Source organism: Zeugodacus cucurbitae, chromosome 6 (genome assembly GCF_028554725.1).
Source record: "Zeugodacus cucurbitae isolate PBARC_wt_2022May chromosome 6, idZeuCucr1.2, whole genome shotgun sequence".
In the NCBI taxonomy this organism is placed as follows: domain Eukaryota; kingdom Metazoa; phylum Arthropoda; class Insecta; order Diptera; family Tephritidae; genus Zeugodacus; species Zeugodacus cucurbitae.
In genome coordinates, this window is record NC_071671.1 from 60,163,756 (window position 1) to 60,187,189 (window position 23,434).

General features: G+C 34.5%; 1 protein-coding gene across 1 annotated transcript in view; it reads right to left on the reverse strand.

Annotated features, from left to right (window-relative positions):
- Window positions 1-23,434, reverse strand: part of LOC128919753 (guanine nucleotide exchange factor DBS-like) — a 36,243-nt gene that overhangs the window by 8,247 nt on the left and 4,562 nt on the right. The window contains exons 2-10 of the mRNA XM_054233497.1: window positions 19,772-20,308; window positions 19,591-19,705; window positions 19,440-19,530; window positions 18,427-18,657; window positions 18,210-18,359; window positions 18,036-18,148; window positions 13,641-13,872; window positions 13,277-13,585; window positions 12,967-13,176 (exon numbers count right to left, since the gene is read on the reverse strand). Coding sequence (XP_054089472.1) covers window positions 12,967-13,176; window positions 13,277-13,585; window positions 13,641-13,872; window positions 18,036-18,148; window positions 18,210-18,359; window positions 18,427-18,657; window positions 19,440-19,530; window positions 19,591-19,705; window positions 19,772-20,308 — 1,988 coding nt within the window. The remainder of the gene's footprint in view (window positions 1-12,966; window positions 13,177-13,276; window positions 13,586-13,640; window positions 13,873-18,035; window positions 18,149-18,209; window positions 18,360-18,426; window positions 18,658-19,439; window positions 19,531-19,590; window positions 19,706-19,771; window positions 20,309-23,434) is intronic.

Below are 23,434 nucleotides of genomic sequence, written 5' to 3' on the forward strand. Positions count from 1 at the left end.
CCATCGAAATTGTCAGATAATTGTTGTTTCATCTAAATATAGTCGATCAAACATGTTTGACTGACCTGAAAATTTAAGCATTAGGGCTTTTAAAAGTCGGACATGCCTGCTTAGGAACCTGTTATTTGTTCAGGAAGAGATTCTGGCCTACGATCCAAAGTGCTCTAGTATCTGACGTGGACGTTTTTATTGATAGGAATGCAGTTTTAGAAGTTCAGAATTTTATCCCGAGTCCTAATGGCCCTCTGATAGAAATATCATTTAAAAGGACACAACTGTCTATATAAGCAAAAAGGATTGTAATTTATATCTGAGCTTTCACTGAATAATAGCATTTTCTTCATTTGCTTTTTGTCAGTTAAGTAAAAACTTTAACCTTTATGTCCATGGGTCTAGAGTCCATGAAGTGTGCACCTTAGGGACAATATTTTGAGATAATAAAGTCAAAGATCGTTGAGATTCTATTAATATATGAAATATACAAAAATAAACGCATGGCAACTCTACCACACGAATTGTTTAACATTTCCCATGGCGAAAATAATTTTTCAATCGATCACCCAAGCACGATGTACATTGGTAATGTACAACATGCGACCGGAAATGCAACAGTGTCGCATGACCGGTTCGGCGCATCTTCAACTGCTGCAGCAACAAGTCGTTACATCGCCAACGACATTTTTTGCTAAGTGCAACAGCAGTTGAGTGGCGACAAAAAAACCTAAGCCTTACCAGTTGTAAGCGAAGAAAAATTTTCAATCATTAAAGTCATAAATTTCGGCGATGTCATTATTGTAGCCTTAGGTAGTATTTTGCGCCGTTGCGCCTCCGCCGTCCGTCCGCCATTCGTTGTTGACACATTGTCAATGTCAACAAGAGTTAAGTTTAAGCACTGGCAACAACAACAACAGCACAGCATTATTGACGCCGTAACGGTTCAACAAACGCAAACATTGTCGGCAGTGGCAGCTGATAGTGGGCGAGGCAAAGCACATGCGAGGGCGTGCAACAGCTGCTGGCAGTTGCCAAAAAGTGTTGTTGTTGCAGGCAGGAAATCAGCGATGAACTTTGTGGCATCACTTTGCCAGCGTCTGGCAACTGACGGCTCTACGCTGATGGCAGCTAACTGCTGGCGGACGTGTTGCATGCAAGTGGCCGCCACAGCTAACGTTGCAAGTTCGTAAGCGTTCGCATGCAATTGAAGATGCGCGCCACTTTGGCCTTTGCCACGACGTGTTGGCGTTTGAGTTAAGTGTTTTTCGTCTCTTTTCCATGGTGATTAATTTCGATTCAGACTGAGCTTTGGTTGCGCTTGGCGTGTGGTCGTTTTTTCACCGATTTTTCAATTGCTTAAAGCCTACTTGCTGGTTCTGTTGGTTTTATCGGTGGAATTAAGTGCCACACTCCGGCGCGAAGCGTGTGTAATATGTGGTTTCTGCAACAATTGAAGTTAGCGTCATTTGCATTTTACCTGTGGCAGGATGTGTGATGGGAAAATTGGCGTGTAATTCTTTTAGTGAAAACGAAAATGTGCCATTAGTGTCTGTGATTTTTGGACATGGAAAAGAGAAATTTACTTGCTTACAAAAAAAAAGTGTATTTTTTTAGACATGTCACACTTTCTGGTCGACATAGATGCCACATGAGTTCACATTCCTGCACTTAGGCAAGTTCTTTAAAAACTTGCGCCAACTACATATAAAGAATGGTCTATCGCACCTTAGTGGATTCGAGTTTATTTCTATTAAATACTAATTATTCAATTAGTTAATTTCCCTATTTAATATAGTTAATGGAGTTCAATTAAGGCATAAATTATCACACATGGTAGTGTTAAAAAAATTAAATTAGTTAATTGCACTATTAATTAATTGAGCTCAGAGCTTAGTGGATAAATCGTCATTAAAATTTGCGTAGGGAAATTAAGATTAATTTGTTGTTAATGTAATACTAATTGTTCAATTAGTTAATAGCTCAATTACATGATTAATTGAGTACAATTAGGCAATAAAATGTAAAAAATGTTTCGTAAGAAATTCTAGAAAATTTTAGAACTTGTCTATGAATTATATATAATTGTTCTATGGTTAATTGAGTTCAATTAAGGAGTTTATTGAAATTCTCTTCATTTGAAGTCTGTTTGAGCTACCTCAATTCGAGAAAGAACGATAGTCTTCACAAATCACTAATCATATCTGATTTAAGAACGTCGCTCTCCTTTCTACACTCTCCACAGTGGCATGAAAAACACTTACTCAGCTTCAAGGCAGTTAAATCAACATCAATTGCTGTTTAACGCGTTCACCGCGAGCAACCATTAAAATGCCGTAAATTTAGTTTGCACCTTTCGAGCAGACACTTCAGTGGCTGACAATGCATGATTTAGATTTTAGTAGCCCGCAATTTATTTATTTTCCGTTTAACGGTATTTGTTTTGTTGGTCAAAGGAAAAAAATCTCGCTGCTTGCCGAATGTAAGACAAGAAAGCTGCTGTAAAGCGCCGCCAGCGAACAGTTAAAAGTGAAACCGGCCATAAAACTACAATTGGCACGAGTGCCGACATTAGGTGTTGCAACAAAGCGGTAGTAAATTTTCATGGCTCTATTCGCACCAGCTGTAAGCTGTCGGTAATGTTGAGGTGCTGGTGATTTTGCGCACAGCTGCACGCAATGTGATTTACGGTGCATGTAAACGAGATGTCAGCGCGTGAATGTGTGTGGGTTGGTGCGTTTAAGTGGGATTTTTGGGAATTTAGTGGCAAGATTAACTTGATTGTGTTGGTATTAAGGAAGCGGCAGTGGCAATGATTTTTTGGAGATTAAAGAGATTATATTGAATAATGTGGTTACTGTGGCCATCATTTATATCTTTTTTTATAAATTATTGTGGAGTGAATTATTGAAGTGTAGATTTTCTAAGAGAATATACTGTAAATTGGTATCAAAGTCAGATTAAATTGAGTTAAAGACAGAGGGGGAGAAAATGTTAGACATCAATCATACCATAGAACCATCCTTCAACATTTCTTAGAATATATTCTTCTTCTAATCATTTCAAATAAAAAATAATTGGAATCGTCAAGTTAGTTGCGGTTTCTCAATATCCAAGTAAATGACATAGGACATAGTCCCCTTATGAAAAGAAATGTATACGTCTCAAGCTCTCAACATAACATTAGAAACTTTGAAGTATATACCACAGACTATATAGATTTTACCTAACCACCCCAAAAGGTTTATCCAAGAATTTCGAATAATACTACAACAAGTCGAAAGGTAATTAATACCGCGACCTACAGAGAAGGTAGGATTAGATATAGCATTCATTCGCTCATTAGATTCGGTTCATATTTTTTATATTTTCCAATCCTAGATTTCAACGACGATTTTCCTTCATATGGTGTTATATTCAATTTGAACTGAAGCCGATTTATTGATCGTAAGAATTTCTGGTGACAGTTACAAAAATGTTATGATTGCATAAGCGTTAAGAATTACATAAGCTTATTATTGTCTTCTGCTTATAATTTTTTTACGACTACTTCATCATAAAATGGCTAAAATTGAATAACTGGCTGCAACAAGTATACTTCTGACACAATGTAAACAATTGTTGACCTCACAAGCGATTGTTGACAGACCAGAAGAGTCATTTCGCAGAACAAACATTGACACTCATACATATGGTTGTGGTACATACATGCCATGCCAAATTGGACAAAATACATGTTTCATACATTAGCATATACCAGGTAAGAAACATAAATGCATGCATTCGGTCGATACGCTATAGAACCAGAAGCTTGTGCTCTCGCTCGAAGTGGGTCAACTGAGTTGTTTCATTAATCAAGTGGTTTGTATTGGCCAAATTATGACAAACAAATATTGCTTGCAACATCCAACAGGAGAATATATTACATATGTGCATGGAAGAGTCAGAGCATGCAGCACAATTGTTGGCGGTTTTAATAGTAGAGTCTTCTCTTTGCATTGGTAGAATGGCATGCACTATGGCAAATATATTTGCTGTTGTTGTTGTTGTTACAAGGAATTGCAACAAAATGTTTGCTTTATGAATAATTGTAGAAGTATATATATAAGCACATTTCGGTTAATGCAGCCGAGAGCAACAAACAATCCGTTTGGCGACCCACTTTAATCCAGTCAAATAGTTTAGCCAAATAAATGAGTGGTCAAAGAAGATGTGGAGGATTTTGAGGTGAAAAATTTTTACAAACGGTATATGAAGTGGAATGAGTCCAAAGAAAATCTAAAGCAACAAAATTTAGTTTAAGAAGACAACCATTACTTTTTGATTCAAAACTGAGGTCGAAACGTTTAGCACAATTTATTATCATTGAAAGACTAAATTTTCAATTAGTTAATTACACTATTAATTAATTGAGTTAAGTTAAAGTTAAGTTAATACAGTTCAATATATTGTTAATCAATTAGTCAATTAGTTTATTTATTAATCGAATTCAATTAGCGGATAAATCGTCATAAAAGCTTGCGCAGGGTAGTTAAGATCAATTTATTGTTAATTAAATACTAATTGGTCAATTAGATAATTGCTTTAGTATATGAATAATTGAGTTAAATTACATTGTACCATAACTTTGTCCTTTCGAACTTCGACCCCTTTTTTTTGCTACTTTCGGTAGTTCGACCAAAGCATCAGCAGTAGGGACGGATACATATATAAGAAAACCCAAAATAAGAAGCGTATCTGCTTATATTGAGGTTCGTCAAGTTCATTGGATCTGACAAGAATCAAAATTTAAATTCGAGAACTTTAAAATTGGCTAGTCTATTTAGGTTTCGAAAAGTGGATCATAGAAAATACATAGACTTCCGTTCAGATCACTTTGAGTGATGTTCCGGTATAGTAAACTCCGCGGAAGTGGAAGATTATAGAATGAAAAACTTTTCTTAATCTTAAAGTATTTATTATGTTTGGTACATAATTCTGTGAGACTATTAAAGATCTAGAAGTCATATTGAGCATATGGCTTATCTCAGTTTTCTGCTTCCAAATTTAGACGAAAGAAAACATTAAAACAAAACCCAATGAGTATATGAATGATCTTGAGAAAAAGAAACATAAATATTACCAGTATCTTTATCTGACTAAAGACAAAAAAAAAATCTAGCAAAATAAAAATGATCAAAAAATCATGATCAACCAATAGATAATGATCGCGAGATAATTACGATTCTTGCCATAATTCTATGTATACATGATATGCACCTAACTTCAAAGAATGTTCTCTTCAAAGTAAACAGTTTACAAATCGTAATTGTGTAATCCGACCGGTAATTTCAGGTTTTATGTATTTACTTAGAATTCTGCACGGCAACACGCCAGTCGCGCTGCAACTTCTTATGTTGCAATAAAATCCTGTTCTGCAACAAACTTTGCAACAGGCACGGTGCGCAGACGCAACAGGCAATGGAATGCAAGAGTCTTTCAAGTTTAACTTATAACTGATTTGCGCCGATACTGTCATGGTGCGAGGCCGGTTTCTTTGGTGGCTTGGCTTTGGTGCTTTGTGGTTTAGTGGTAATTGTAGTGTTGTTGGCTATTGATGGGTGGCTTAAATGCTGTGCGCAGACTGTTGGCGAGTTGGTGGCCGCCTGCGTGTTGTCCGTTGTCAGTGGCGAGGTCAGTTCAAGTGTGCTCGGCATGACAAAGTATTTAGAATTTATGCAATGAAATGTCACGTTCAAAAAGTTATGGCCACATATATTTAATGCTGTATGATAACGACTTGCAACATGTTCGGCATGCAACACTGTGTTATGCAACTGCAATGTTGCTGCAACATGTTGTTGTTGGAAGGAATGAATGTATTAGCAAAAGGAGTAGAGTTTTATATCATTTTTTTCGGATTGTTAGGGAGGCTTTGAAGTAAGTATAAGATTATGGGTGCTTCAGGAACTTTACTGAACTTGGTCCAAAACATTTTTTAAATTTTTTAAACGATAAATATTCAAGCAGACTTCTGGATTCAAATTGACTAAGAAAAAAATAATGGACTTCGTTTCTAAAGTATTTTTTATTTAATATATGAAAATGTGTGATCTCAAGATTGAGGTTATGGTCGAGTAAAGATGAGAATCTTTGTTTTACAGCTTTCTGAAGGTCTTCGAATATGTTTCTGCTATTTTTGTCTTATTTAACTCCTACTAAATCGTGAATAGTTGAGTCGAATTTCAGTGTTCTCAGAGAGCAAGGGTATTTTCGAAAATATGTGCCATCCCTAGCCCGCCTAAAATATTTATATTTATTATATTATCTTAATTTCAGTGGGGATTTCGGAACCGAAGTTGAGAGAATATTTAGAAAACTTGTGAAATATTTCCGAACACCCTCTACTCTTGAAGAATCTCGTATATTTATTATCTACAAACTATATTCATTCTAAATATGGCAATGACAACTAGTTTATTTTTCTCGAATTGTGGTCAACCAGGCGTCGCTTCAAGTGAACGTGATTACGTACAATCGTAGTTATTTGTTTTTTTGTTGTAAAATAATTGCGCTCACATATTTTCCTATGCCGATCAAGAGAACTTGTTTCTGTAATGCGATAGCAGTTATGTAACCGTTAGTCACACTGGCAACGCTTAATCAAAATGCAAAGAATTCCGTTACATATAGACATATGTATATACTTCTATATACAATAAACAATCGCTTAAAAAGGAAGTCGTTCATGGAATCAAGAAAATGTACTAGGAGCGTGGCGATTAATCAACAACACTTTTAGAATTATTGCTGGTATTCACGTATGCATTTTATACACAAGAGCCCATGGGTGACAAAGGGTAATGTAGATTTGTTGGTGATCTTGGACGAAACTTGGATCGATTATACAGCCACACAAAAAAATTTAACTATGACCTGGGGATCTTACTATGTGCATGCTATGTGTTTGGGGTCGCTGAATCCGAATGCGAGGTCCATCAGATCAGGGATTTGACATAACCCCAGAAAACCAATATGGCGGACAGCGTTTACAAAAATTCATAGGATTCGCTTGATACCCATTACTACGGGGTTTTCGCAGTCGCTGATTACGAATTCGGTGTCTATTTAACCATATCAGATCAGAAAACCAATATGGCGGACAGTTTTCTCAAAAATTCAAAGGATTCGCTTAATACTCATTACTACGGGGTTTCGGAGTCGCTGATTAGGAATCCGGTGTGGGTTTTTAAAAATTCACAATGGCGGATCCGATATGGCTAAAGCTATGATTCTCTGTATCAACTTATTCTACTTGATCATCATTTTAACGCAGTCCAAAAAAAAAAGATTGACATGGGGATCTTACTATATGAACCTGGATAATTTTTTGGAAATACATATGCGTCGTAGATTAACACAATTTTATATAATTTTCATATAATTTATAAATCTTCAATCCAAGTAACGTGCCCGATTTAGTATTCCATTCGAATTCAGTCTGTTCTTACTAGCTTCTTATAGCTCTTTTTGTTACTTTTTATAAAACTCAAGCAGACGCTGATACCGCTGAGCATATTAAATCAGTCAAGCTGTCAAGAAGTAGCAATTGAGGTATCTTATATACACACATATTTACAGACAGACATCTGTGGCAAGTTGAAATCCTTACAGGAAATCTCTGCATTATGAAAATGTGCAATCATAAGAAAATCACTGATTATGCGAAGTTCAGTAGCCGTTAAATGAAATGTACAAGTGTTGAAAGAAAACAAACAGCAACAAGTAGTTGCAACAACAACAAAAAACTAGTTGAAGCTCATGACGCTGCAACATGATGTGCAACATTTAACATTGCCATCGGAGACACGCGCCAATTATACGAACAACAACAATAATAACATTCAATAAAACAACACTAACAAACAATGCAACAACAATTCATAAAATAGCAACAACAATCAATCAAACTGCAATCATAAACAATGCAACAACAATAACAATCAATAAAAAACAGCAATAACAAGCAATACAACAACACCAACAACCAATATAACAACACCAACAACCACTATAACAACACTAACAATCACTACAACAACACCAACGACCACTACAACAACAGAAAACCAACTCCTTGAAATGATTTATGCTGAAGCTTCGCTATTTTGAGCTCTGCGATTGTGTTAATTGCAACTTGCGCGAATCGAGATTAACTGCCGCCACTTACACAAACAACAAGAACAACAAACATGAGCATTTTGTGGGCGCCAAACTGGACGAGCAAGTATTGCGCATGCGCACAATGCACAATTGACGGCCATTAAAGGCCAACCAAGGCAAGTGAATTGGCGTTGAAGGAAATAACCGTTTTTTCAGAGCAGCAAACACACAAACACACACACACACACCCTACATATAACAAATAAACTTGTATTTATGCAAACGCCTGCAATTACATGCAACACATGCTGCAACATGCCACATTTAGCGAGTAACGCCGCTGAGGCGTGCATTTTAGGCGCCAAATATGGGTTAACTGTTCGATTGCGACCGAATTTCGAACGCTCGTTGACTAAATGTAACGGCGCAAATGTTGTTGGCATGTTGTTGTTGTTGCAAGCACAGTTAACACTTTTGACAATTACGCGTAGCGTGTTTACTTGGAGCTAGTGAGAAATACTTGTTTCAGAGCGAAAAAATGCGTAATTTTTTGCAGCGTTCGAAAACACCTAAGGCAAAGATGACCAATTTCGTCCGATCAGCAACATGTTGCAGACAAAATGAGGAAAATAAATATGTAACATTAAATACAAATAAATTAAAACAAAAATGGCGCTGCTTTACTCACTGCCGGCGCGCTAACATAGCAGCTGTTGCTGTTGTTGTCGCCGCCTATGCTTTCCTGCATGCTTTCTTTGTGCGTCTCCTCCTCATTATTGCAATTGCTATTGCCAACACTATCACTGTCACATTTGTTAGTTTTGTTATTGCAATGCGCTATCACGGCAACATCATTGTTGGAATTATTTTTATCGAAACTCGTCGCACTGTTACACAATCGCGCTGTGCTGCAGGCCATTGCCATAGACGAACTGGACCAGTGCCGAAAAAAGCATATATCGCTCGCAATGACGGACATTGTGTGTTGTTGTTGTTATAGTCTTATGAATATTTTTGTTTTTTCTTTTTGTTATAATTTGACGTTTTAGTGTGACTTTTCGACGCGATTCTAACGAATTTTTTTTATGCAAATGAACTTCGGTTTGTTGGCATTTTGTTGTTGTAGCAATAATAATCAACGCTTCATTTCAGCGAAACGAAGAGCATTTAAAAACATAATACCAAAACCAAAAAAAAAAAAAAAAAACAAAAATATGCGAATCAAGAGCACAAGCTGAACCACTTCTACGCCCTTTGAATTGGCGTATGTGCGAAAACTAAGCATTTGCTTTGCTTTGTGTGCACGATGGAGCATTTGGAGCGCTTATAATCAGTCGAACATATTTACAAATGGATATACATATGTATGTTTGTATGTATTTAAAAGTATATCAGCAGCTTGTGTGACTGTGATTCACAATGCACAGCTAACGCACTGGGTAAATAGACGTTGTGCTACAGTGTTGTCACGATATACATATGTGGTGTCTGTAGTGAATAATGGTATGGGAGGATTCAAAACTGAGTGTAGCTTGATGCACAATACTATATTAACATGATTTAACTAACTGACATTTGAAATAAAGATATATCGAAGAATGAATGAGAAGAATACCAAAATGATAGCAGGAATTACCTTGAAGATCAAAGTTTTTAGATTTGTCAGATCCTTGTAGCCGTTGAATAGATTTTGTACCGATTTCTCAAATTTTCACTTATAACGGCATTTTCAAAAACATTAAAGACATGAAATTTGTGATAATTTGACCTTTCGAACTCATTGTAAACCATTAAAACACACATTACAAAGTAGAAGTATTTAATTTAATCTTCTTTCTCCTTTCTTTACTCCGCTCTACTATCGATTCATCCAAGTGATGTCATTACTTTCGAAAACATTTTGAAATCTCTTCAAACTAAGTTAAACCCTATTTATGTCAGAATTTTCAAAATATTGAAATTTCCTTATCATATTACAACAACCACATTTCCATAACAAATTTCGTCACCAACCGAACGTAGCGCTACCTTACTTGCCTCCAATTTATTTGTATTAGACAAAAGAAGCTTAGAAAAGGTAAATAAAAACGATTAAATTTTGTAAATATAAATGGAATACTTTAGTGAAATGCTAAAACAGCCTAAGGTAAATTAAAAAAAAAAATAAATTAATTAAAAAAAAATCAATAAGTTAAAAAAAAAATAAATAAATTAATTAATATTTTAATAATTTGTTAATTGAAAATTTATTAAGCGACATCGTCTGAATTTCAGTATTTTTTGCAATAAGAATACTTTAAACTCCTATGGTAAAGGGGCCTTTCGATTTGTACGACAGTTCGATATTATAATAATTTCAATTATATGTTGTATTTTTCTAATGAAATTAGAAGCCATTTTAAATAGATAAAAATACTAATTTTACTGAAAATACACGTACAAGTGGTTTACGCTTTTTAATTTTTCTAAATAAGTTGAGTTTATATCGGTGACAACGCTCAACTCTTGAATTTTCAACTCTATTAAATAAAATAAATATTGTATAATGATTTTTAACCCGCAGTTTCATTTAAGCAACCCACACTGTAGTTGCAGATTTATCATTGCATATTAGCTCTGATTATTTTTGAGCCCACAGCAAGTTTGAAAATAATAAATGCAAGTGCAAGGGAAACGCAATATATTAGCATTAGGGTGGGTGAAAAACATGAAAGATGTGTTATAGAACTAGAAGATACAATATATTTTTAGAATCTGACTGTTTACAGTTGAAAACTCTGATATTTTATAATTTCATATATGCAAATAAAGAACCATTTTTGTAATGCCTAATGTACAAAAATGAGTTGATCAGGAGTATTTATCCCGTTTTCATAAATGTATGTAAATATTCTCTTCAGTAAGGTTTGTCATTTCATCATGGAAAGATATACGATCCCACAAAGAATAGAAATTAATAAAATTTACTACCGAAATTCGGAGTCAGTGGCATTAACTTTAAGAGCGTTACGTCCAATTTATGGTCGTCATAATCGTTCGGTCAGATCAACAATTGAGCACCTAGTAGAAACATTTTAATCCGCAGGCACAGTACAAAATGTTTCCGTGCCAGTGAGATAAAGAAGTGCCCGTAGTATCGAGAATATTGCTTTCGCTAGCGCATCAATTGAGGAAGATCCAAATCAGTCTCACTCATGCCATTTTCAAGAGATGTGCATCTCTGTGACATCGCTATGGCGAACTTTGCGAAAAGATTTTGGCCTACATCCTTACAAGATCAAATTGACGCAAGAACTAAAGCCACGATCAACGATCAGACTCATTTCTGGGTGAATGGCTTAGTCAATAAGCAAAATATGCGTTATTGGTCAGGCAGCAATCTACGTGTATTCCATGACTCAGCATTCCATACCGAAAAAATTGCGATTTGGTGAGGTTTATGGGCCGGCGACTTTATTGGGCAGTACTTCTTGCATGATGATCAAGACGGGCACGTTACTGTGTATGGGATTCGCTACCGCTCAATGATAACCGGATATTTTTGGGCCGAATTGAATGATATGGACTTGGGCAATATGCTGTTCCAACAAGACGTCGCCACAGCCACACAACGAATGTCACAATCGATTTATTGAAAACCAAGTTTGGTGAACGTGTTATCTCCCGAAATGGCCCAGTCAATAGGCCGCCGTTAGACTATTTCATTGATGTCCCGTTTTTTTTTTTTAGCGCTCCCCCTTTATATTATCAAAAAAGTTATTGTGGTTTTTGCGAGTATTTCGCACGTAAATTCCACTTTGAACAGTATTTTGTTGTTGTTTCGAAAACTTTATAAGTCAATTGGAGTGTTTTAAATGCGACGTAGTTATTTTAGTTACCATTAAGGAGTTAGGTGTGTTTCAAAATTTGAAAGAATTTGTTTTTGTCTTATTAAATAGTACAATTTGTTTAAAATATTCTCCTTTTCAAATTCTAAGAGATATACCCTTTGGAACTTCGGAGATGATTTTAAATAAAAATTTCACAAAATAATATTTAAATACATCTTTCATATGCTGAATTATTTATTTGAAAAAGTTTCAAAAATTCCTTTGTTTCTAACCTCTGAAAACTACCTTACTTCTTAAGACATTTTATATGCCTCTTTGCCAATATAAAACATTATTTTACTAACGCAATTTATTATGGTGAACGAGTATGTATATTGAGTAATATGTCTACGTTAATAAATAACAGTTTTCGTTGACATACATATGTAAATACTAAAAGCATATATGTATATATACATATACATTTTGTGATTTGCGGTTGAACACCAGCTCAATTGCAAATTCTTCGATAAGGCTTATGTATATACTTGGTTAATATGTATTTACAGAAATATGTAAATAAGAACAACTTTTAAATGACGTATTATATTTTTTATCTAACGGCTCGCTTAATTTATTAGGTTGGTAAAAAATTTTTTCGAAATTTTAGTTTCCTAAAAAATTGTTTTAAATAATATAAAAAATATATAACAAATATTATGTTAGACATAAAATATTTAAAAGCTGTGCTGATGGATTCCTTGATTTTATTTGACCACCACAAGCTAATAGCTAAATCATGGATCGGCAAGAAATACTACCTTTGCACAGAAAACAAATTAGCGCCTAAATGTAGGCAAACATTTTTATAAACTTTTTAATTTAGGAATTATTCAACTCTTCATCGTTTAAACCAATATAACTGACCCTTGTTTGAGATGTAATAATTCTTTAGTTCTGATTCAAATCACCATATGATATACTTATATATTTTCGGTATAATTCTCTTATCACTAAAACTTACTTGTGATACGAGCGCTTTGGTTTCGGGTGTTGTACTCTCCAGGAAGATTTTCTTAAATTCACTTGGACTAGATAATTTAAATTCCGCCGCTGAGGCGATGAAAGCTTGTATTTCTTGTAAACTTTGTTCGGCAATTTCTGGCGATGCCGAACATTTCTCGATGCGTTGTGAAGCTAACAGCTCAACGCCATTGGCACACCATTGATTAGCCTGGAAAACAAATACAAAAATAATAAAAATTATAAAAAAAAAATATATTTTTATAATAATAAATTCCGGGACTTCGACATATTATTTTCAATCCGCCCACCTTTTCTACTCTCTCCATGAGTTCGCGATTCTTGCCGAGAATCTCCACACGCTTGCATAAACGCTCCGAGATTATATCGCACACACGCTGCAACTCGTCACACTTCGGCTGCACGATCTCCCACGGATAAACGCCGCGTACACCGAGCAACTGCTGCCCGGCGCTGATAACCTCACCGGCACGCTCGATATCCACACGACTGAGCTCTTGATAGTGCTGCGTGTCGGCCACTAGTGTGTCAACGCGCTCGACACTCTCACCGATCTCGGTCATCTCGGCGACACACTTCAGATGGGCGTCGAAAATTGTCTGCAAGGAAGAAGTGGTGAGACATTGTTGTTGTTTATGTGTAAGTAAAACTCACCTGCAGCTCACGGAAGTCTTGCTCGAAGCGCCGCAGCTCCAGGCACTGTTGCAGGCGATTTCGATGCGTGCGCCAGAATTCGTCGAACCGTCGCTCGGTCTCCTCCAGCTGCACCAGGAGTCTACGATAATCGCGACAATCATCAAAATGTTGTGGTTTTTTGAATTTATATTGTTGATGATAGATTATTTGATGAGGTGGTGGACGATTGCTAGCGTTCCCTGCACTGGCTCTGCATGTGAGACAAACAGCCAAACAGCCAAACAAGGCGTGGCATTGCAACGATTCGGCATGTAAACCGAATTTTTTTGTGTTTTTTAAAAGAAAATCATAATTTATTTTTTTTTGTTTTTGGTTTTTAAATGCAATGAAACACATTTGGTGTTATTGTCATAGCGGTAAGTTGTTCGTGAAGAATCGTTTGTTTTTGAGAAGACGCGTTAGAATGTGTTTTTGTGTGGCGAGTAAAGTGAAAAAGAGAGACAAGAGAATACAATATGCTCATGAGATCGATGACAGACTAATGAAGCGGTGCGTTGTGGCGCTGAAGTTGTTGTAGAATTCTTTAAATGTAAATTAACATGTTGTCTTTTGTGTTGGTTGGGTGCGGGTAAATGTCTTTTTTGCAGGGTATGCCGTGTGCGTGCTTGAAAATCTGATTGTGGGTGGTCAATTTTTGAAATTTTTGATTTAAAAAATATTTTTGAAACGAAAAAAGTAACGTTTTACTGTTGTTGGGTGTTGACGTGTATTTACAATGGTATTTGCTTCGAAGAAGGGTGTTCACAATGAAATTATGTAATTTAAATTGAATTATATAATTTTTTTTTTTATGTTTGAGGTGAATATAATTATTATTAATAAATGAAAAAAAAAAATAAAAAAATTAAAAAAAGAAATTTTGTATATAGAATTGTAGTGGGTGTTTCATGTACATATTCGTTTTCTTAATATTAATAAGCTGCCTTGCACCGTTTTACATGTATTCTATTACTTATCATTGTATTTCAAAATTAAAAAAAAATTAAAAAAAAATATATTAAACATTATTATTTTCCGAACAACAACTTTTAAGCGTACAATGTTATTGTAATATTTTCTTTTTCTTTTACTTTTGATTTAATTTTTACTTTTTTATAAACATGCAACATTTAAAATTACTAACGTACTTTGGAAAATAATTAAATTTAAGTTTAAATGTACTCAATAACCATAACGACAACAACAATATTAACAACTAAGCGTTTGATTTTTAACCGTTGGTAAATTCATAAAGCAGAAATAAATAATTTATTATTATTTTTATTTATTTAATGTTGGCAACCATAACCTGTAAATTTATAACTATAGACAATGTCTAAAGCTAAGCTCATGTGTTGGGACATGCGTTTATGAAAACTGAAAAATTAATTTAAAAAGGAAAGCAAATAAAAAATTGTGTATTTATGTATCTGAATTAACCAATTACACTGTCCAACAAATGAAGACTTTTTGAATGGAACAGAATAGCGACCCCATAATTCTGAAAGGGTATGTTGAGTAGATCATTTTTGTAGAACAAACTTATGGTCCAGCACGTCTGAGTTTTTTTTTACAGTGAGTAAAAGTTTTCATTTTTTGGTCGAAGGGAGCATTATACTATATGAAAAAAATGTTGTAAGTTAATGTCTGAGAGAATTCTTATGGTCAGAGTTGTATTGTGGAATTGTATGAGGATTATTTTTGTGGAAGATCTTACCCCTCTAACTGGTTTCTTTATGGGTCAATTTGACCCTTTTTTCGAGAAAATCAAAAAATATCCTTTAAAAAAGGACATTTAAGGATTAAAATATTCTACGAAAATGTTTGGCGGAAAATTTCAGTGGGGGTCCCCAAAGACACCATTGTTGTAAATAAATCTCTTTATAATTAATTGACAAAATTACACGCCAACATAACAAAGTAGGTGAAAACGTCGTCAAGTTCGTCCGGGCCAAACACTGAGTTCTCGCGTGTCAGCTTTGACTTACAAATCGGATGTGATAAAATTAAGCATAATTGACTTAGTAAACAGTACATATTGGGTGTGATTTTTACTAAAATTAATATAAAAAAAGAATAATAAGCAGGGCGGATTCTGTTTGCAAATTAAGAGATTGGTTTTGTTTTATTTGTGGACATTTTACGCACCTTCAAAGCAGAAGAAAGATATTCCCTACAATTGAAGAACCATATTTTCTTTTCTTTGGAACACGATTTTTATGTGAAGCTTGGATACCAAAAACTGTATGTACTACTTGCGAAAGTAGTCTTTTGACCTGGTACAAAGGCGGTACTAACCCACTGTAAAAAAAAACTCAGACGTGCTGGACCATAAGTTTGTTCTACAAAAATGATCTACTCAACATACCCTTTCAGAATTATAGGGTCGCTATTCTGTTCCAAAAATGCTGTTGGACAGTGTTATTAATGTGTTTCTAATTAACAAGTTTTTTGATACTAACAGCACTTGGAATTTCCAAATGGCTACAAATCGCAAAACGGAGAGATGAATGTCGCGGTCTTATGGCAAAATCGACTTTTTTCTGGGTATTGGGCCAAACTGAGTTGTCCCAGGAGAAGATAACCTTCAAAATCAAAATATTTGGATTCGAAGTTCGAAAAATGCGCTTAAAAAATATTATTAATTACAGGATATAGCTACTAAAAAATCTGAATTCAATGGTATTTAAAACTTTTTCGTTAAGCTTATAGGACAGATATTATAAGGGGTCAGTATTCGTCAGTATTTTTCGATATATAAAGTTGTATTTTTTTCGAAGACCTAAATTTAATCCTTCGTATCATTTGATATATAAGCTCGAGAAAAAAATTTTACATACCATTGAATTAAGAAGAAAATGTAGATCACATCTGTATTTTGGATTTTCATTAACTATATTTTGTAATTAATAATTATTATTTTACAAAATCCTTTTCTCGAACTTCGAAACATCGAGAATGAAATTTTTTTACTATGTATGTCTCAATCTCCCAGAAAAAACTAGTTTTGTGCAATACCCAGCTGAGTGTTGTGCAATGTGCGTTGTCTTTAGTAATTTCAAAATCTAAGATATCTCTTCTCTCGAAAAAATTTGATTTGCAGAAATAGGAATCTCGATCTATTTTAGAAAAGCTAGATCTTCTACCGAATTTAATTATATATATTTGTATTTCATTGCTAACCTGCTCTAAGTTCCTAAATAAATTAAAAAAATTAATGCAAAAGTGGTCCACAGTTATTCATATTACATCCCTAAAGCTGCAGGAAATAATATAGAGAATGGAGTATAATTTAGGCTACAGGAAAATTTAAAATTAAAAAGGCATTGACAATAGAGATCTTCCTCACAACAGTTGGGTCTATGCAACTGTATCGAACTCGGGTTTTTATCTGGCTAAGAACTGACAACTCGGCATAATTAATATATCGAAATATTTTATATAGACTCTTGCTGTTCCCACAAAAACAACAACCAAGGAATCTCACAAATGCCGTTTAAGCTCCTTGAAACCGTCACATACAATCTGAGTAAAATTTACATGGGGCCTATATATATTTTTTCTGAAGCGTAGATGTATACAGGAAAATCTTAGAGAAATTGATTTAATACACTTGAAATTCATTTAGATTGCTTTAAAAGAATAATTGAATTAATTAAAATTAAAAAGTATTTTTTTTCACAAATGTTGAAAAAAGTTTAAAAAGGTTATGATATTATTTTGCTAATTGAAATGGGTTCTTTCATTGTTAGAAATGGACAATCTTTGTGAATATTAAACATATTTTCAAACTTAAAAACATCAATATAATTTCTAACAGTGTATTCAAAGCCCAATGTTTTGTTTCATATTTAGAATACTATTTCAATAAATTTTCTTTAAGTTTTATAACGGTAAAAGTGTTTTAAAACTATATATTTTAATGAATTTCTACTCCGAACAAATAATTTATGATTTTCCTTTTAAACAAATTACCAACAACAATATAATCGCATAATCGTAGTCAATTTACAATTATTTATATATAAAATTGAAAATCACTTTACAAAACCAGTGCAGAGCTATAAATCTTACGCAAATTAATGAAGTACCATAGAAAAGAGTTAATAAAGTGAAGAAAAATATACAGTAACATATTTGAAATGTGACTACCAAAGTTTTTTTATGGAAGGAAGTACAGAGGAAACATTAAAGGAAAGGAAAGTTTTTGTGGAAGTAACTTTTTAGTAGAGAAAGAGATTTTAAAAACAAATTAAGGCGGCTGAAAAAATTGCTATGTACTGAATTGAAAGCAAATTAAAGCACGAAAGAGTTAATTAGAGAACAGACAGGCGTTAAGTGAGTAAAGAAAACGAGTGTGAGTAGAAAATTTACCGTTCGATTGCGCTAACATTGCCGGTGCGCTCGGAGAACTCTTTAATCTCTTCATTGCCTTTGATATTATTCAACAGAGTTTCGCCGTGTTTGGCAGCGGCCAAAATCTCCTCCTGCATGAGAAAATAAGGAAATTAATATTACTGAACTTCCAAAGATATTTATGAATGAAACCTTCAAACGCTCATAATCGCTGCCTTGCACATCAATCAACTTTTGTGTGGCCTCCACGGAGTTCGGAAATTCCGTATCGTGTATGGTTTGTATGAATATGTCCAATTCTGTTGAGACTTGATGTGTGAGACTAGAAAATTTCTCAAGTGACTGTGGAGAGAGTGTGGTAAATATTAAAAATAATGTTTTTGAAATAACAATTGAGGTTATGACTTACTATTCGCTGCTGTATCCACTCGTGATGCGAATATATTAATGTGCCACCCATATCCACTGTCAATTGGCTCTTATCTATGTACTCGTGCAGATCGGTGAGTGCCGAACATACTACGAGCCGAAAGCGATACTCATCTTTTGAGAATTTTGTACTCACTTCGGATATGGCCTTTTGAAACAGTCCCGATGGTCGTAGCACGTATACGACATGTATTATGCCGGGGAAGTAGATCTGTAGAGAATAATAAAATATCTATATAATCACAACTTTCTATATTATTTCAAAGCTTTTAATATTTTTAGTATCCCGAGCCAAAAAAGTGAGACCATATACAAAGGGTTTAATGAAGTCGTTGAGTCATGAAACTCTATATGTAAAATAGTTAGGCAATATTCGAGGCTTTTGGGTTCTGAGACTACTAGCTTTTATTGGGTATGGGGTTAAAAGAGTGTTGTTGACATAACTTCAAAACGATCCTTATTTATATGAGATCTACTATCATCAAAGCTATTGCCATGACAGTCGAGTCAACTTACCTAAATAAACTTAGGTTATATTCCTTAAGGACCTATATTCTTCCCTAACTCGGACAGGCGGCACTGCGTAACGGAAATAGTCTCAGGTTTATATCTGACCAAGATCTCACAACTAGTTGGGGGGGTTTTCTTTATCCCTACAAAAACAATTTCCCGACAGTATTGCTCAAAATGATTTGATGAATGTTCTATGATGTTCCAACAAACATAATGAGTTTCAAGAGGATCTTTCGATCATAAACGAATACGGTCAAGAATTTTCACCTCTCAATGGTTTCTTGACTAAAGAATTGAGCTTAAAAGCTTAACTCTATAAAACTAACCAATTTTTTGGGAATTTTAGGTGTCTTAATTCATCCTATATATGATTCAGAGAATACGTCTTGCTATACTTCTGATTTCAATACGTCAGAACCTTAAATTTGATTAATGTCTCATAAAAATTGTTTACTTATTTAGAAATCTCAAAATATTTACCGATATTCTCTGCAGCGCTGTCTTCACCGACGTCCATTTGTCTTTCCGTCGATCGATGATTAGCTGAAAGCCCAAATCGGTATCTTGCAGACTAGAAATTTCAAAAATCATTACTAAAAGTAATTAATAAATATTTCAAAGACTGGCTTACGATGGCACTGATGTGAGATATAAAATTAATTTCTGATAATCGGCCTCCTCCAATAAATTGAAATTATTATTATCTGGGAATATGATCAGCGGACAACCGCCCTGTGAGCGTCCACCTAAAAATTAGAAATACAAAACAATTAATTCACAGCGTACTGTTTACATTGTACACCGGAATATACCCGTTATGATCGCATGTTGCGGATGTAGCAGATCAGCAACATCGGCAATATTTAGCACACCTTCACCGCTCATAGCGGCTGCTGCCGCCGCTGGGCTAATGTGTTCCAACAACGAGTTGATGCACTCCGCCGCAGGCAGTTGTTGTTGTTGTGTTGGTGTTTGTTGCGTTTGTGGTCGCAATGTTACCAACGCCTCTGTGGCATATGAAACACTCTGTGCTGTTGCTTGATTGCTGTTAACGCCACCGTTAATTTGTTGTTGTTGTATTTTTGTTGGTGTACCAGCTCTATGTGCTGGTGTATTATTGCTTGATATGCTGCCGGTACGTTGTATTTGTTGTTGCTGTTGTTGTGTACTACTTGTACTCGTTGTGCTCGCAAGCATTGATTGATGCAACACCGTTTGTATGGAGGCGCCACTACTCACCGATGTTTGCGACTCCAACATATGCTGATTAATTAATTGTTGTTGGCGTTGTTGTGCGGCACTCAAAACAATTGCCTGCGATTCGGCGAGCACGCTCTCAACGTCATTATCTGTAAAGAGAGTGAGAGGGAGAGTGAGTGTTGAGACAAATAAATGCAAATGAGCATAATAAACAAATTTAAAGTTGTGATAAGAAAGCTTTCGGAGGTAAATAATTTAGCGGCGTGTTTAACAGAGCGTTGTTAGTTAAGTTCTATGAGCATTCTCAGTAACTTACATATGTATTTTGACTAAATGGAGAGTTACAAAGAATAATTAGTTCGAAAATATAACTTTCAAGTCTTGAGAATCACAAAACATATTAAAATCATTTTATTAATTATGTTTCAGTAAATAGTTGTGTTTATAATTATACCAGTTTTTATGATTTATACCAGCTTATATTAGTTTATAGGTTTTCATTAGTTATGTTTCAACAAGGCTAGGTGTATATCATTTTACCAGTTTCTACAATTTATACCAGTTTATACCAGTTTGTAAAATTTATACCAGTTGCTTGTTCGATTCGTTAATTTACAAGGTTATTTGCTGCGTATATAGTCAATCACATTACAGCGAATATGACTAGCAAACTGCGCAGTTAAGACATTTTTTGTTACGAAAAAAACGCATAAAAAAAATGCAAACAATTTCCAATTTCTCTTATAATTTTCGTCATTTGCTTTTACTGTATATCTACAATGGTTTGTTGGTTTTCATTGCCAATTTGGCAAATAAAAATAAAGCATTGTCGTCTGGCGAACTGCTGAAAGCTTAATGAAAATGCCAAAATAAATAAATATTGTAAACAAGTGGTTTTCTTTCTTTCGTTTTATTATTTTTTTTTTTGATTTTTTTTTTCGATGCACGCACTTTTATTGAGCTTAATTGACTGAAATTGCAAAGAATTATGGAGTGTCCCATATAACTTCATTTGTGGCTACAAAATTCTACAACTTTAAATGCTTACAATTGGCAAATGAACTGAAATTTATAAAAAAATATGCTTTATTTTACCAGAATTTTCAAGAAATTATAAAAAGAAAAAAAAAAGATTTTATAAGTGAGAACAAAGTGAGTATGAAGTCGAGAAGAAAGAAGCTGGCTCGCTCAGTTTATTTTGGTATTGAGAACGGTAATCAAGTAATGACAATTGTCTCACATTTAATTAAACTCTATTTAACAGCGTTTACAAATCACGGAAATATTACAGTTATACAACGACAGACGAGCAGAAGTAAAGCCCACTAAATTGCCTATGAGACTAAGTACAAGGTTGTAATTAAATTCATAAAATTATATGTAGCTAGCAGCTAGTTTTTAAATTTATTTTCTAACTCATCTAAAATCATTTCCAGCACTTTAATTAACAGCCCGTAACACACACATTTACATAAACAGTTTACACATATGTATTTATTAACCCACCACCGCCTACCACTGCCCTCAAGCGTCCTACACAAAGCGAATTTCGATCGAGAAAGGCAACAATTAACTGACCTTCGCTAGCTCTCACTATAATTTAGAATATTGTTGGGTTCACAATGGGGACCTCACATTTGTAACATTTGACAGTGACTTACACACACACAGATATACATATATAGACATATAGAGTAGTACCCACGATCATTTGTACTTTCAATTAGAAAGGTAATAACTAGCTAACATGATATAAAACATAGGCGAAAACAATAAAAGAAAAATAGAAAAACAACAAAAAAAAAGTAGGAAAATATAGGCGATATCATGAAACGTAGGTTAATTGCTTTTTTGCAAAAAAAAAAAAAAAAATAATGATAAAAGGTGAAATAAATAAAGAAATTTGCAAAGCAAAATTTAATGAAAAAGGAAAAGGCAAATTTGAATACTAAACTATTATACAAAAAGAAAAATATATAAAAATAGTATGAATAAAATTAGGAATAAAACAATTGAAATAAAAAAAAAAAATTGCAAATTTTCTAGTAAAGGTCGAAGTCGAATTGTAGCTTCACTACAATAATTCACTATGCAGCAAAAAACAATGAAGACCGTTGCGCTTGATGACACAACGATTTATATAGTGTGTATATATTTTTAGAATATTTGAAATTAATTTCTATTCATTTCCTTAATTTCCATTATTTTTCAATGCAATATTTGAAAATTCGAAAAAAGTGAGAGCACAGTGGTACAAAATTGCCATTTGTATACTCTCGCAACAAAAGTTGCTAAAGAGAGTATTATAGTTTTGTTCACATAACGGTTGTTTGTAACACCTAAAACTAAAAGAGTTAGATATAGGGTTATATATACCAAAGTGATCAGGGTGACGAGTAGATTTGAAATCCGGATGTCTGTCCGTCTGTCCGTCTGTGCAAGGTGTAACTTGAGTAAAAATTAAGATATCTTGTCGAAACTTGGCACAAATATTCCTTGGCACCATAAGGTTAAGTTCGAAAATGGGCGGAATCGGACCATTGCCACGCCCACAAAATGGCGAAAACCAAAAACACATAAAGTGTCATAACTAAGCCATAAATGAAGTTATAAAAGTAAAATTTGGAATAAGGGGCCATTCATAAATTACGTCACACGAATTTAAGGACTTTTTAACCCCTCCCCCCCTCCTTGTCACAAGTTGTCACATTTTGCACCCAGGAGCGCAGCAGAGCGGGAAATTGTCCTAAATTTTGAAATGTGATGTCACAAAGCTTTTGACCCCCCCTGCCCCTTGTCACACATTGTCACTTCTGAATGATACCCTCCCCCCCCCTTCAAGGTGTGACGTAATTTATGGATGGCCCCTAAAGGATCGTACTAGGAGGGGACATATTTGGATGTAATTTTTTTTGGGGAAGTGGGCGTGGCCCCGCCCACAAATCGGTTATTTCTATTTAACTCGCAAACCAATAAAGCTATATACTTTCAAACTTTCTGCAATCGGTTCTCTTACGTACCCCACCACACACCATGAAAATAGTTGAAATCGGATAATAACCACGTCCACCGCCCATACAAAGGTTAGGTCGAAAATTACTAAAATTGGGTTAACTAACTAAAGAAAAACGTCAGAAACACTAAATTTTGCAGAAGAAATAGCAGAAGGGAGCTGTACTCAGATTTTTTTACAAAATGGAAAATGGGCGTGGCATCGCCCACTTATGGGTCAAAAACCATATCTCAGGAACTACTCGACCGATTCGAATGAAATT